Below are 17,059 nucleotides of genomic sequence, written 5' to 3'. Positions count from 1 at the left end.
CCCAGGCACCTGCACTGCAATCATTATAACTCTGGCAAGCTGCGACTCTCTCTTTCTCCCTTTCAGATTTTATGCTCTGCATCGAGCAACAACAAACACCAGTTAATTACAACTTTCCAGTCTCCATAACATTAGAAAACCGAGAAAGAGCAGCTGCTTCTGGTAATGGGGAAAATGCTACGCTACGTTATCTCACTGTACTGAACACAATTCACATGCATTGCTATTTCTGTTGACTTCTACTTTGAGCCCCTTTCCTCAGACGTAAATCGGATATACTAGATCTGGCATCCAAAATAAATAAGGGGTCGCCCCCCCCACCCCCCTTTTTTGTGTGTGTGTGTGTGTGTGTGTGAATCCACTACACCGTGAGGCAGAAGCAGGGAATAGAAGATAATCTACTTCGATGTAGTGTTTGGATGAATCTGATAACTAGATGCTGTCATGGTACCATGTCTATAGCTTATGGTCTCTGTTGATGCTACCTGTTGATGCTACCTGTTGATACTATATGTTGATGCTACATGTTGATGCTCTCTGTTGATGCTACATGTTGATGCTCTCTGTTGATGCTACATGTTGATGCTCTCTGTTGATGCTACATGTTGATGCTCTCTGTTGATGCTACCTATGATGCTACCTGTTGAAGCTACATGTTGAAGCTACATGTTGATGCTACAAGTTGATGCTACATGTTGATGCTACATGTTGATGCTACATGTTGATGCTACATGTTGATGCTACCTGTTGATCTTAAAATACAAAAATGTAAATGTTGATATCTGCCCCGGGGTCCGGGTCCAGCCAGACACAGTGGCAGGTGGATGGATGATCCCCAGGATACAAAGCCCTCTGGGGGGGAACACTACCTGTCCCCCCCACCCCCTCCCTGGTGCCAGACAGGGTTGACCGCACCACTGATCCTCTGATGTGTCTACTGGGAGAGAGGAGAGGACATATGGCCACAGAGAGGCTACCTGTCAGGGTTTTGCCTAGTGGATGAATCGTAGAAACACAGTCAGCCTACGTGAGGGGAAAGATAGTGGGCATAACCACAAAAGATATTGTGCATAACACAAAATAACCTAGCGTCTACCATACCCGCAGTTCAATGACCTTGGTGGGGTCGGACAAATCCTTGACCTTCTAAACTGAGCCTCATACTGGCTGTAATACATGACACTTAGCAGACGCTTTCATCCACAGTCAGGTCGCAGTTGTAAATGAGAACTTGTTCTCAACTAGCCTACCTGGTTAAATAAAGGTGAAATAAAAAAATGTATCAAAAAAGTCACGCAAGCATACATGTTATATATGGGTGGGCCCAGCGGGAATCAAACCCACGATCCTGGCAGTGCAAGTGCCGTGCTCAACTAACTGAGCCACACTTACCGACAAACAATTTAAACATTCATATTTTGCACAGGCTTTCTAATAGACCCCTACATCATACAGTAGGATATCCTATCCTGATGGGAGATGATACCCCATCCTGATGAGAGATGACACATCATCCTGATGAGAGATGATACCCCATCCTGATGAGAGATGATACCCTATCCTGATGAGAGATGATACCCCATCCTGATGAGAGATGATACCCCATCCTGATGAGAGATGACATCCCATCCTGATGAGAGATGACACATCATCCTGATGAGAGATGATACCCTATCCTGATGAGAGATGACACATCATCCTGATGAGAGATGATACCCCATCCTGATGAGTGATGATACCCCCATCCTGATGAGAGATGATACCCCCATCCTGATGAGAGATGATACCCCCATCCTGATGAGAGATGATACCCCATCCTGATGAGAGATGATACCCCATCCTGATGAGAGATGATACCCCATCCTGATGAGAGACGATACCCCATCCTGATGAGAGACGATACCCCCATCCTGATGAGAGACGATACCCCCATCCTGATGAGAGACGATACCCCATCCTGATGAGAGACGATACCCCCATCCTGATGAGAGATGATACCCCATCCTGATGAGAGACGATACCCCCATCCTGATGAGAGATGATACCCCATCCTGATGAGAGATGACACATCATCCTGATGAGAGATGACACATCATCCTGATGAGAGATGATACCCCATCCTGATGAGAGATGATACCCCATCCTGATGAGAGATGATACCCCACCCTGATGAGAGGTGATACCCCACCCTGATGAGAGATGACACATCATCCTGATGAGAGATGATACCCCATCCTGATGAGAGATGATACCCTATCCTGATGAGAGATGTACCCCACCCTGATGAGAGATATACCCCATCCCGATGAGATGGATGCACCTCATCCTGATGAAAGATGAGACACCCCATCCTGATGAGAGATGATACCCCATCCTGATGAGGGAGGATACCCCATCCTGATGAGAGGTGATACCCCACCCTGATGAGAGATGACACATCATCCTGATGAGAGATGATACCCCATCCTGATGAGAGATGATACCCTATCCTGATGAGAGATGATACCCCACCCTGATGAGAGATGATACCCCATCCCGATGAGAGATGACACATCATCCTGATGAGAGATGACACCCCATCCTGATGAGAGATGATACCCCATCCTGATGGGAGATGATACCCCCATCCTGATGAGAGATGATACCCTATCCTGATGAGAGATGACACATCATCCTGATGAGAGATGACACATCATCCTGATGAGAGATGATACCCCCATCCCCCTCCTACAGTAGGACCAGAATACATATCTGTGACAATCTGTGCCCATTCCTTACACCATTGACTCTACTAAATTATTTAGACTTTAATTAGTACGGTCAATGGGTTCATGACAGGCCCTTCCTCCCCAGGAGAATATTACTCTGGTTAATGATGAATACAGTTTGCTGAATGGGGAATGCCAGAGAAACTTGGACCAATGCCAGTGCATAAGAAATGCCAGAAAAACTGAGCTTCAAAGTAAAACATTGTTTCACTCTGAGCCATGGTAAACAAATAGATAATTAGTGTATGCAATGAGGAAACCGTGCTTTTTCCATTTCTAAGAGACGGCACACACACTCACAGAAGGACACCTATATCTACAATGAACCTTCTTCCAACATTACTTGAAAGCACATTTTCTGACACAACAGGTACTATTTTGGACATTGCAGTAAAGTATTTTAAAACTGACTGCAAAAACAGAAAGTCCTACAAATAACAACTTCAGGTTGTGAGCAAGGACACTTTCCTTTCAAGTGGTGCCCTCAGTGGTTGCTTTAGTGCACATGAACTGTACCAGAAGCACAACCCTTATATAACAATTGGCTTTGTCAATGACTCTGCAAAAACCATCCCCTGTACTGCTTACTTCAGCACTGCAGAGCCATGAAGTGATACCACAACCGCTCCCTCCTGTCTGGATCAGTGTGTGTCTGCTTTTTAACAACATAACACACACACACGCACGCATGCATGCACACGCACGCACACACAGACACACACAGACACACACACACACTCCAATCCCCCAAAGCTTCCTTTTCAAACAGAAAAGTGCAGAGCCAGCTGCCATCACCAGTCCGACCTCCTCCTAGCTGGCTCCATGTAGGAAGCAGAGGGATAGACTTAGAGACAGAGACGCTAAAAGCAGAGCCCTTTACTTATTCATGCCTGTGCTGGGAATCAGGAGGCTGTCGTGTCAAAACACACCCGCTTGTGCCTCGACGGCCTCGCCTGACAGTAGAGCAACGAGCACACACTCATTTATGATGCATGAGTTGGGCTATTTTTAGATGGGCTGTTAGCTAGAGCAGAAGTCACAATTGTTTCATAATGCCAGATCATGAGAGGGGATGTAGAAAAGCCACAGTTTGACTAGTTATTGTGTCTACTGCAGACTGGCAACACCGTTTACGGGGAAATGCATCACTTGCTTAGGCATCTGTTCATGAAGGTGGAATTTCAGATTGTAACAGCATCAGAACCAAATTTGTACCCATTCTTCCATCGCATTTTCCATATCAAATGCTGAAGGCCAGTACATAACATGACCTTGTCAGAATCCAATATTCTCTTCAGAGAAAGTAAGAAAGGCTTGGAATGATTCTCCTTCATTGTGGCTCAAGGATTGACTCAAGACCTTTCTCTTTCATGTGAATCACCTTGACAGTGAATAGAGGCTTTGTTTTGACGGCCGTCTCCTTTGACACAAGTTTTGCTGCCGCCTCAGGGCATTAACCACAGCTAGCTGCTAACAAAGGTCTAAAGGGTGGCGGTGCAAGACGTCTCAATACTGATGAAACAGGAGGATGAGTCTTGACTGGCGGTGCAAGACGTCTCAATACTGATGAAACAGGAGGATGAGTCTTGACTGGCGGGGCAAGACGTCTCAATACTGATGAAACAGGAGGATGTATCTTGACTGGCGGGGCAAGACGTCTCAATACTGATGAAACAGGAGGATGAGTCTTGACTGGCGGGGCAAGACGTCTCAATACTGGTGAAACAGGAGGATGAATCTTGAACGGCGGTGCAAGACGTCTCAATACGGATGAAACAGGAGGATGAGTCTTGACTGGCGGTGCAAGACGTCTCAATACTGATGAAACAGGAGGATGAGTCTTGACTGGCGGTGCAAGACGTCTCAATACTGGTGAAACAGGAGGATGAGTCTTGACTGGCGGTGCAAAAAAATTTAGAACCAGGAACAGATACTGCCCTTGGTTCTCTCCAGATCTGACTGCCCTTGACCAGCACAAAAACATCCTGTGGCGTTCTGCATTAGCATCGAATTGCCCCCGTGATATGCAACTTTTCAGGGAATTCAGGAACCAATATACACAGGCAGTTAGGAAAGCTAAGGCTAGCTTTTTCAAGCAGAAATTTGAATCCTGTAGCACAAACTCAAAAAAGTTCTGGGACACCGTAAAGTCCATGGAGAATAAGAGCACCTCCTCCCAGCTGCCCACTGCACTGAGGCTAGGAAACACTGTCACCACCGATAAATCCACTATAATTGAGAATTTCAATATGCATTTTTCTACGGCTGGCCATGCATTCCACCTGGCTCCCCCTACCCTGGTCAACAGCCATGCACTCCCCACAGCAACTCGCCCAAGCCTCCCTCATTTCTCCTTCACCCAAATCCAGATAGCTGATGTTCTGAAAGAGCTGCAAAATCTGGACCCCTACAAATCAGCCGGGCTAGACAATCTGGACCCTCTCTTTCTAAAATTATCTGCCGAAATTGTTGCAACCCCTATTACTAGCCTGTTCAACCTCTCTTTCATATCGTCTGAAATTCCCAAAGATTGGAAAGGGGGAGACACTCTAGACCCAAACTGCTACAGATCTATATCTATCCTACCCTGCCTTTCTAAGGTCTTCGAAAGCCAAGTTAACAAACAGATTACCGACCATTTCGAATGCCACCGTACCTTCTCCGCTATGCAGTCCGGTTTCAGAGCTGGTCATGGGTGCACCTCAGCCACGCTCAAGGTCCTAAGCGACATCATAAAAGCCATTGATAAGAGACATTACTGTGCAGCTGTACTCATTGACCTGGCCAAGGCTTTCGACTCTGTCAATCACCACATTCTTATTGGCAGACTCAATAGCCTTGGTTTCACAAATGATTCCCTCGCCTGGTTCACCAACTACTTCTCTGATAGAGTGCAGTGTGTCAAATCGGAGGGCCTGTTGTCCGGACCTCTGGCAATCTCTATGGGGATGCCACAGGGTTCAATTCTCGGGCCGACCTCTTCTCTGTATTCATCGATGATGTCGCTCTTGCTGCTGGTGATTCTCTGATCCACCTCTACGCAGACGACACCATTCTGTATACTTCTGGCCCTTCTTTGGACACTGTGTTAACTAACCACCAGACGAGCTTCAATGCCATACAACACTCCTTCCGTGGCCTCCAACTGCTCTTAAATGCAAGTAAAACTAAATGCATGCTCTTCAACCGATCACTGCCCGCACCTGCCCGCCCGTCCAACATCACTACCCTGAACGGTTCTGACTTAGAATATGTGGACAACTACAAATACCTAGGTGTCTGGTTAGACTGTAAACTCTCCTTCCAGACTCACATTAAGCATCTCCAATCCAAAATGAAATCTAGAATCGGCTTCCTATTTCACAACAAAGCATCCTTCACTCATGCTGCCAAATATACCCTCGTAAAACTGACCATCCTACCGATCCTCGACTTCAGCGATGTCATTTATAAAATAGCCTCCAACACCCTACTCAATAAATTGGATGCAGTCTATCACAGTGCCATCCGTTTTGTCACCAAAGCCTCATATACTACCCACCACTGCGACCTGTACGCTCTCATATCCTGGCCCTCGCTTCACACTCGTCGCCAAACCCACTGGCTCCAGGTCATCTACAAGTCTCTGCTAGGTAAAGCCCCGCCTTGTCTCAGCTCACTGGTCACCATAGCAGCACCCACCCGTAGCACGCGCTCCAGCAAGTATATCTCACTGGTCTCACCCAAAGCCAATTCCTAATTTGGCCGCCTTTCCTTCCAGTTCTCTGCTGCCAATGACTGGAACGAACTGCAAAAATCACTGAAGCTGGAGACTCATATCTCCCTCACTAGCTTTAAGCACCAGCTATCAGAGCAGCTCACAGATCACTGCATCTGTAAACAGCCCATCCAACTACCTCATCCCCATACTGTATTTATTTATTTATCCTGCTCCTTTGCACCCCAGTATCTCTACTTGCACAATCATCTTCTACACATCTACCATTCCAGTGTTTAATTGCTATATTGTATTTACTTCGCCACCATGGCCTATTTATTTCCTTACCTCCCTTATCTTACCTCATTTGCACACACTGTATATAGATTTTTTTCTACTGTATTATTGACTGTATGTTTGTTTATTCCATGTGTAACTCTGTGTTGTTGTATGTGTCGAACTGCTGTGCTTTATCTTGGCCAGGTCGCAGATGTAAATGAGAACTTGTTCTCAACTTGCCTACCTGGTTAAATAAAGGTGTATTACATTTAAAAAAAAAAGATTTCTCAATACTGCCTCTCTAATGAAACAGGAGAATGAGGCCATTGACTGGCAGTGCTACTGTTCCATCTCAACACTAATGAAACAGGAGAATGAGGCCATTGACTGGCAGTGCTACTGTTCCATCTCAATGGGGGCTGGCCCTTTTCCCCCTTTCCCCCTTCTGAGAAGGGGTTCGACTTTACAACCACGTTGTAAATTCCTTGAAAAGACTCTTGTCTCCCTGACCATGCAATATGGGAGAGAGAGGGTCACAGTAGAACAAAGGAACTTTCCCGCCAAATTCTACTACATCCCAGAATTTGAGAATTGAACAATATTCTTATTCTGGAGAATGTGGAAACGATCGGTGGAGAAGCCAGCTACGACCCGGTCCGTTTTGTTTCATGTTTGTGACCTCCTGAAAGACAATACAGCCACATTACCCTAACTCTGTTTATACAGGTTCCTCAGTTATGAGGCTTGCATCTAATTCTTGTATAAAATGAATGAGCAAACCTGAGCCTCACATCACCAGCTCAACTATCGAAGCCAGCTTCATGTAAATACAATGCATTGCTTTTTCGATTGAGCGATCATTAGTGGCATATGCATTTATGACATCAGTATTGAACAGACTCATGCACACATCCACTCCAACTGTTTAGGCAGCCTACTGTAAAAAAAACAACTAATAAAAACTCCATAGCACTAAACACAAATCCACACTGTTTCCGCACCAGATGGTCTCTTCCTTCAAATGTTACTTACCATTCCCAATCAGTATTCATTTAGATGGATTTAGCTAGATAGCCTCCGTAGTGTTATGGATACCGCTGCCTTGAGAGCTGCCAGGGGACTCATTGGTTAGCAGACATAACCATGAAAGGTAATGAGCCCCAACGGAGCTCTTCATGCAAAAAAAACACATTTTTTACAGTACCTCTTCCAAATCTCTCTCTCGCTCCATCTCTCTGTCTCTGGCTGAGGATGGGCCTGTTTACTGTCTCAATTAGGCCTTGTAATTTGTCTGGGAGCTGTGACCAATGGGAAGGAAGACTAGTCCCAAGATGGAAGCTCATTTTGGGTGGAATAGTGCCGGTTTGTTTTCCTGGACCCAGATTAAGACTATTCCTGGATTTAAAAGCAATTTCAAAGGAGATTCCCTACAGAGTATTTCTATTTATTTATCCGGTACTAGGCTTTATCTGGGTCCAGGAAAACAGTCCATCAAGTTTAACAACCAAGCCCAAAAGTTTAAATTGAGAAATTAAATTGGTTTAACATGTTAAATTGCTTACTATTAACTACCGGTGTATGGAACAATATTCGATTTGGTTGGTTTAAAGCTGAATTTCAGGATGGAGTTTTTCACACAGTAAACTGCTAACAACTGGACCTTTGACTGTGAAAACGCAGTGAAGAGGCAAGTAGGAACTCCAGGTCAAAGGACACCAGGCATCAAAGCAAGTCTTGATTGCTTCTAACAAGCCTGTAGTCAACCATCTCCGTAAAAATGCTCCTGTTGTGGAGAGAGCACAGTTTCTCTACGTGAGAAGAGGTACTGCAGCATGTAGTACCAGTTTGGATGCCGAGAGGACAGGAGAGAAAGTTAGGGCAAAGTTAGGCAGGGGCTTTAGGAAATATGGACTTCTGCATGTTCCAAGGTGTTCCAAAAGTTTTGGGATGAGAATGATTTGAATGTATCCGTCACGGTGAGTGAGTGAGTGAGTGAGTGAGTGAGTGAGTGAGTGAGTGAGTGAGTGAGCACACTGCACAAAAGCCTAGCTCAGTTGAGCGAGATGCTCCCAAATGAATTTCCTTCCCAGAGCCCGTCAGATGTCAGTGGGACTGAGAAATGTCAGGCGCTACAATCACACACTGACACGCACCGGATGCATCGCAAATGGCACCCTATTCCCTATATAGTGCAGTATTTTTGACCAGAGCCCTATGAGGCCTGGTCAGTAGTATTGTATTATATAGGGAATAGGGTGCCAGGAAGGAAGCATTAGAGCAGGGGGATTTAGTCTCCCTCCTCCAGGCAAAAAGCAGCCTTCCGTAATTTACTCCTGAAAGATCCTTATCTAGGCTGCTATACCTGGCCTCCTTCCCACGTCTATGGGATCAGAGACTACATATCCCATTATCCCTGAGGTGCCAGACTATGCAACTACGTCCTCCAGTAAAAGTCACGCTGTCATCTTAAAGTTTGGTATGGATTAGTTAGGGGTAGTGAATAGAGCGTAGTACATGCAGGAGGAGGCGATCCTGGGTTCAGATAGTATTTGAAATTGTTCAGAAATTGTTCAGAAGCAGATTTATTATGTCAGGGCAAGCTCAATCAAGCTTAGATAAAATATTTTAAATGATTTCAAATAGTATATAAACCCACGTCTGGAGGCGATATGAGTGAAAGTGGAGTGTGGGGGAAGACAGCACAGTGGACAGCACAGTGGACAGTGTGGTCTGGACTTCTGATGCGTTTGATTAGCTTGAATCTATCAGTCAGTTCACCTCCAGATCAAAGCTGACAGGCTGACAGCGAGATGAGAGTTAACGTGATGAGTGTAGAGGTTATACTGTATTCAAACCCGCCGCTTTGACGGTTGGAAAGTCCCAGATATGATCTGACTCTCTCCTCTGACTGCTACAGAGAACCTCCAACCCTCCAGTATACAAAACAACCGTTTGTTGATCAAGTCTAGGAGCACAAAGGAAGACACACCAAGCAAAATATTTTTCTTCCTCTTTGATAAATCAACGTAACATTTACTCTGCTCAGACCCTTTCTCTTATTCTGTCCTCCTGTTCGCCAAATAATGACACTTACCATTATAGTCGGAACCACAAATGTATAGAAAATAATAATAATAATTGAACAGATAGGAAATTAAACATACTATCAAACCAAAGATTTTGTTAGAAGCTTGAAAAAGTTCTTCCTCCAGAACAGTGGATTCTGACAGTCTGATAATTGAATGAATCTGGGAGTACACAGAGTAACCAGCAGAGTACTGCATCCAATTTACAGACATTTCTCAAACTTCCAAGAACACATTCATTTAAGTCTTCTCCGAATCCCTTTATCCACGCTGCAACATCACCTCATCACTTCTCTCCCCGCTTCTATGATTGCCTGTCGTCAAATCACAGCTTGACAGAATTAAATCAATGACACATTTCTCTTCCGCCTGGTTTGCGACGGCAGCTTTCTCTCTGTCTGGGAGACTAGAGAGCGTGTCATTTCTGGCGAAGGGCATTCTCGTCTTACATTTACATCTGGGTAATTTAGCAGACGCTCTTATCCAGAGCGACTTACATTCAGTAAATTCAACAACCACATATCACAGTCACTGCTAGTAAAACCTTCCTTTAAAAAAAGCAGCTATCAGTAAAATCTGTGCTAATATGAAAAGCTATTAGAGAGAAACTGTGGAATTTGATCTACAACGCACCATGTGGATGCAGCAGGCTTTTGCTTCAGCCCAAGCAGTAACACAAACTGATTCAACTAATCGTATTCTTCAATCAAGAAGCCACAGTTTCTCCCATTGGTTTCAATACAGTCTATAGGGTTGGAGAACTAGCTGTGGTCCAGAAACACAAGTAGAACTCCGTGTTAAAGTTTCCCAAAGGTACAGATCCAGGATCAGCTTCCCCTCCCCCAATCCTAGCCTTAATCGTTAGTGGAGAAAATACAATAATGATCCAAGATCATCAGCTAGGGGAAATTGCACCCTCCTCCACCAGTAACCCAAATAGTTGTGATGAAGCCACGCCCTTACCTGTCTGCGTCCCCGTGCACCTCCTTGACCACCCTCTGGGTGACCTCTAGCGACGTGTTCAGGTCAGGGGCGCGACCGACGTTCCGTGAGTATAGGTGAAGACCACCGTCTGTAAGGTACCTACGAAGAAGAAACTAAATCACTAAGCTGGGTTGTGTTCGCCACTGTGAGTATCGGGAGTGTGAGTGTGTGTATTGGGAGTGTGTGTACGTGTGTGCATGCCCACGTGTGTGCGCACACATTTACAGGGTTGTAATCAGAGACGGCTGATAGGACATGAACGCACATTAGGTTTAAGCTAATTAGGATCATAATTCAGCTAATCACTTTTTCATCCCTAGGTGCTATACGTTTTGCCCCTACAGTAACTTAATCATAGTTAATGTGGATGGTTCGTTCGGGTGGTGTTCAATAAATCAATTTCATACATGAACAAATAGGATGGGAGAACTAATGCAGGGATAAGTTCCACATGGCACCCTATTCCCTTTATAGTGCACTACTTTATACCAGAGCCCTATGAGGCCTGGTCAAATGTAGTGCACTATATAGGGAAAAAGGTGCCATCTGGGACACAGATCATGTGGGTGTTGGGGAAGAGCACTTATCAGTGTTCACAGAGGAAGGTTAACAGCTAACACAGTGATGTACAATAGATCTGGGGCTATTCTTACTCACTGAGTGATGTGTCAGCCAGCGCACTATTGAGAGTTGGTATGGAATGTATACTTCTCAAAAAAATAAAGGGAACACTTAAACAACACATCCTAGATCTGAATGAAAGAAATAATCTTATTAAATACTTTTTTCTTTACATAGTTGAATGTGCTGACAACAAAATCACACAAAAATAATCAATGGAAATCCAATTTATCAACCCATGGAGGTCTGGATTTGGAGTCGCACTCAAAATGAAAGTGGAAAACCACACTACAGGCTGATCCAACTTTGATGTAATGTCCTTAAAACAAGTCAAAATGAGGCTCAGTAGTGTGTGTGGCCTCCACGTGCCTGTATGACCTCCCTACAACACCTGGGCATGCTCCTGATGAGGTGGCGGATGGTCTCCTGAGGGATCTCCTCCCAGACCTGGACTAAAGCATCCGCCAACTCCTGGACAGTCTGTGGTGGAACGTGGCATTGGTGGATGGAGCGAGACATGATGTCCCAGATGTGCTCAATTGGATTCAGGTCTGGGGAACGGGCGGGCCAGTCCATAGCATCAATGCCTTCCTCTTGCAGGAACTGCTGACACACTCCAGCCACATGAGGTCTAGCATTGTCTTGCATTAGGAGGAACCCAGGGCCAACCGCACCAGCATGTGGTCTCACAAGGGGTCTGAGGATCTCATCTCGGTACCTAAAGGAAGTCAGGCTACCTCTGGCGAGCACATGGAGGGCTGTGCGGCCCCCCAAAGAAATGCCACCCCACACCATGACTGACCCACCGCCAAACCGGTCATGCTGGAGGATGTTGCAGGCAGCAGAACGTTCTCCACGGCATCTCCAGACTCTGTCACGTCTGTCACGTGCTCAGTGTGAACCTGCTTTCATCTGTGAAGAGCACAGGGCGCCAGTGGCGAATTTGCCAATCTTGGTGTTCTCTGGCAAATGCCAAACGTCCTGCACGGTGTTGGGCTGTAAGCACAACCTCCACCTGTGGACGTCGGGCCCTCATACCACCCTCATGGAGTCTGTTTCTGACCGTTTGAGCAGACACATGCACATTTGTGGCCTGCTGGAGGTCATTTTGCAGGGCTCTGGCAGTGCTTCTCCTGCTCCTCCTTGCACAAAGGCGGAGGTAGCCGTCCTGCTGCTGGGTTGTTGCCCTCCTACGGCCTCCTCCACATCTCCTGATGTACTGGCCTGTCTCCTGGTAGCGCCTCCATGCTCTGGACACTACGCTGATAGACAGAGAAAACCTTCTTGCCAAAGCTCGCATTGATGTGCCATCCTGGATGAGCTGCACTACCTGAGCCACTTGTGTGGGTTGTAGACTCCGTCTCATGCTACCACTAGAGTGAAAGCACTGCCAGCATTCAAAAGTGACCAAAACATCAGCCAGGAAGCATAGGAACTGAGAAGTGGTCTGTGGTCCCCACCTGCAGAACCACTCCTTTATTGGGGGTGTCTTGCTAATTGCCTATAATTTCCACCTGTTGTCTATTCCATTTGCACAACAGCATGTGAAATGTATTGTCAATCAGTGTTGCTTCCTAAGTGGACAGTTTGATTTCACAGAAGTGTGATTGACTTGGAGTTACATTGTGTTGTTTAAGTGTTCCCTTTATTTTTTTGAGCAGTGTACATGTATGGTGAATTCCTCCCGTCGCAGCTCAATAGCTGTGTGAATGCCACAACTTCATCACCCCTCATATGTTCTCCTGTCTCACCATTCCATTTGGAAGAATCGCGAAGGCCTTGGCAATAACTGTGATTTTCTTTTTTCAGTAACAGGACTGACCCTGAATGTGTGTGTGTCTGGGGGTGTTGGGACACGTTTACGTTCTAACCAACGGACAATATAAAATCGATTCTATTCTGTCTATGGCGTAGTCGCTTACCCACTGGTGATGTCATCTGTCTTGACGTTCTTCCCCAGGATGTCTCCATCGCTCATGTACCCTGCCACGTCCATCTCCAGCATCCCCTCCGGCCCTCCTCCCTTCTCCCCCTGCTCGGCCCCTCTCGCCCCTGCCGTCGCCGCTCGCCTCAGGGGGGCGCTGTACACAAACCGGGAGGAGTCCGAGTGACCGTACCGCCCAGTGGCGCCACCTGTGCTGGCACCCGTCCGAGGTGGTGGGACTGTGGTGTAGGTACTGGGCATAGAAGGGGCGTCGCCTGCTTGTAGGCGGGGGCTTGGGGCTGATTGGCCGAGGCGCCAGGAGGTCATGGGGGCGGAGCGACTGGTGATGCTCCGCCCGTTGACCTCTGTGGTCACTGTGCTGTCGAAGGTCGTCTCCAAGGTGCTGAAGAGGGCAGAGAGTTGGAGAGAGCAGAAAAGAGGGAGAGAGAGAGAGAGAGAGAGGGAGAGAGAGGGAGAGGGGAAAAGAGAGAGAGAGAGACAGAGGAAAAGAGAGAGAGGAAAAGAGTGAGAGAGGGGGAGAGTGAGAAAGAGAGCGTGATTAGGAACGTTTAGGGACAGATCAGCTCAGCCCCCTGGCACAGCCACAGAGAGGATTTGAGCAGAGAGATCAATACTTTCAGCTCTGCTGACACTTCACAAATATTCCCAATCTTTCCACCAGGGTGAGCTCTGGGGTGCACAACTGATCCAAGATCAGCATCTAAGGTCAACTTCACCCAAAGGTGACAGGAGTTTAGTTTGGAGAGACCCTATTGAATGACCATACGGTGAACCAATAGTCAGCTCAACACACAGACCCAAATGTCCACTCCCTAAAATATGTTCCTATTAGCATGTGCACTGTTGTATGAAGGATAAATTGCTCAGGCAGAAAGATTGGTAGTGTTGTTGCAACGAAGCAGTCTCCCTAAAATGGATGCCACTCGTTATCTCCACATACACACATCACCTACTGTATGTGTGTGTTTGTGTGTGTCTGGCCTGCTATCTCGTAGCCTGACCTTTCTAAAGTTCTATTTCTTTCAGTGTTTTAAAGGGATAGTTCACTCAAAAACTATGTAAAACGCATAATCACAGTTATGCAAAACACAATCTCAGTTTTTGCTCTGTACTGAAAGTGCTCTATTGCACGCACACACACACACGTACACACACACACACATGCACACGCTGCTTGAGCTCTCTCTGGTGGAAAGATAACTACATTACACTCATGTTTGGGGGTCATCTCCATCATTGGTGTATAATCCACAAATTTCAATGTCCTAAAATCTACATGTTCCAATACATTCCATCCTATTCACACTATGGCTGTTTATATCTAATGATTTATAAAACAGGATATAAAACTTGATTTTAAATAGATTGAAACTGTATCTGACAAGAGCTAAAGTAAAGATGCTGAGAGGAGCATAACAACAAGATGGATTGTGATGATCATTAGGGACAGATGAGATCCATCTAAAACCACTGTCTAACACTGAGACTGATACATCTTAAACCACTGTCTGAGACTGATCCATCTCTAACCACTGTCTGAGACTGATCCATCTAAAACCACTGTCTAACACTGAGACTGATCCATCTTTAACCACTGTCTAAGACTGATCCATCTCTAACCACTGTCTAACACTGAGACTGATCCATCTTTAACCACTGTCTGAGACTGATCGATCTCTAACCACTGTCTAACACTGAGACTGATCCATCTTTAACCACTGTCTAAGACTGAGACTGATCCATCTCTAACCACTGTCTAACACTGAGACTGATCCATCTTAAACCACTGTCTAACACAGACTGATCCATCTCTAATCACAATCTAACACAGACTGATCCATCTTTAACCACTGTCTAACACTGAGACTGATCCATCTTTAACCACTGTCTGAGACTGATCCATCTCTAACCACTGTCTAACACTGAGACTGATCCATCTTTAACCACTGTCTAACACTGAGACTGATCCATCTTTAACCACTGTCTAACACTGAGACTGATCCATCTTAAACCACTGTCTGAGACTGATCCATTTTAACCCCTGTCTAACACTGAGACTGATCCATCTCTAACCACTGTCTAACACTGAGACTGATCCATCTTAAACCACTGTCTAACACAGACTGATCCATCTCTAATCACAATCTAACACAGACTGATCCATCTTTAACCACTGTCTAACACTGAGACTGATCCATCTTTAACCACTGTCTGAGACTGATCCATCTCTAACCACTGTCTAACACTGAGACTGATCCATCTTTAACCACTGTCTAACACTGAGACTGATCCATCTTTAACCACTGTCTAACACTGAGACTGATCCATCTTAAACCACTGTCTGAGACTGATCCATCTCTAACCACTGTCTAACACTGAGACTGATCCATCTTAAACCACTGTCTAACACTGAGACTGATCCATCTTTAACCACTGTCTAACACTGAGACTGATCCATCTCTAACCACACTGAGACTGATCTATCTTTAACCACTGTCTGAGACTGATCCATCTCTAACCGCTGTCGAACACTGAGACTGATCCATCTTAAACCACTGTCTAACACTGAGACTGATCAATCTCTAACCACTGTCTAACACTGAGACTGATCAATCTCTAACCACTGTCCAACACTGAGACTGATCCATCTTAAACCACTGTCTAACACTGAGACTGATCCATCTCTAACCACTGTCTAACACTGAGACTGATCCATTTTTAACCACTGTCTAACACTGAGAATGATCCATCTTTAACCATTGTCTGAGATTGATACATCTTTAACCACTGTCTAACACTGAGACTGATCCATCTTTAACCACTGTCTAACACAGACTGATCCATCTCTAATCACAATCTAACACTGAGACTGATCCATCTCTAACCACTGTCTAACACTGAGACTGATCCATCTTAAACCACTGTCTAACACTGAGACTGATCCATCTTAAACCACTGTCTATCACAGACTGATCCATCTCTAATCACAATCTAACACTGAGACTGATCCATCTTTAACCACTGTCTGAGACTAATCCATCTTTAACCACTGTCTAACACAGACTGATCCATCTCTAATCACAATCTAACACTGAGACTGATCCATCTTTAACCACTGTCTAACACTGAGACTGATCCATCTTTACCCACTGTCTAACACTGAGACTGATCCATCTTTAACCACTGTCTGAGACTGATCCATCTCTAAACACTGTCTAACACTGAGACCGATCCATCTTTAACCACTGTCTGAGACTGATCCATCTTTAACCACTGTCTAACACAGACTGATCCATCTCTAATCACAATCTAACACTGAGACTGATCCATCTTTAACCACTGTCTAACACTGAGACTGATCCATCTTTACCCACTGTCTAACACTGAGACTGATCCATCTTAAACCACTGTCTAACACTGAGACTGATCCATCTTAAACCACTGTCTATAACAGACTGATCCATCTCTAATCACAATCTAACACTGAGACTGATCCATCTCTAACCACTGTCTAACACTGAGACTGATCCATCTTAAACCACTGTCTAACACTGAGAATGATCCATCTTAAACCACTGTCTATCACAGACTGATCCATCTCTAACCACTGTCTAACACTGAGACTGATCCATCTCTAACCACTGTCTAACACTGAGACTGATCCATCTTAAACCACTGT

General features: G+C 45.4%; 1 protein-coding gene across 15 annotated transcripts in view; it reads right to left on the bottom strand.

Moving 5' to 3' along the window:
- Window positions 1-17,059, bottom strand: part of LOC106576581 (neuron navigator 3) — a 416,631-nt gene that overhangs the window by 55,521 nt on the left and 344,051 nt on the right. For all 15 annotated transcript variants that reach the window (XM_045700121.1, XM_045700110.1, XM_045700113.1 and 12 more), the window contains 2 exons: window positions 13,358-13,762; window positions 10,794-10,913 (listed from right to left, as the gene is read on the bottom strand). In XM_045700121.1, coding sequence (XP_045556077.1) covers window positions 10,794-10,913; window positions 13,358-13,762 — 525 coding nt within the window. The remainder of the gene's footprint in view (window positions 1-10,793; window positions 10,914-13,357; window positions 13,763-17,059) is intronic.

This window comes from Salmo salar, chromosome ssa17 (genome assembly GCF_905237065.1).
Source record: "Salmo salar chromosome ssa17, Ssal_v3.1, whole genome shotgun sequence".
In the NCBI taxonomy this organism is placed as follows: domain Eukaryota; kingdom Metazoa; phylum Chordata; class Actinopteri; order Salmoniformes; family Salmonidae; genus Salmo; species Salmo salar.
This window is presented reverse-complemented; position numbering and strand designations above follow the sequence as displayed.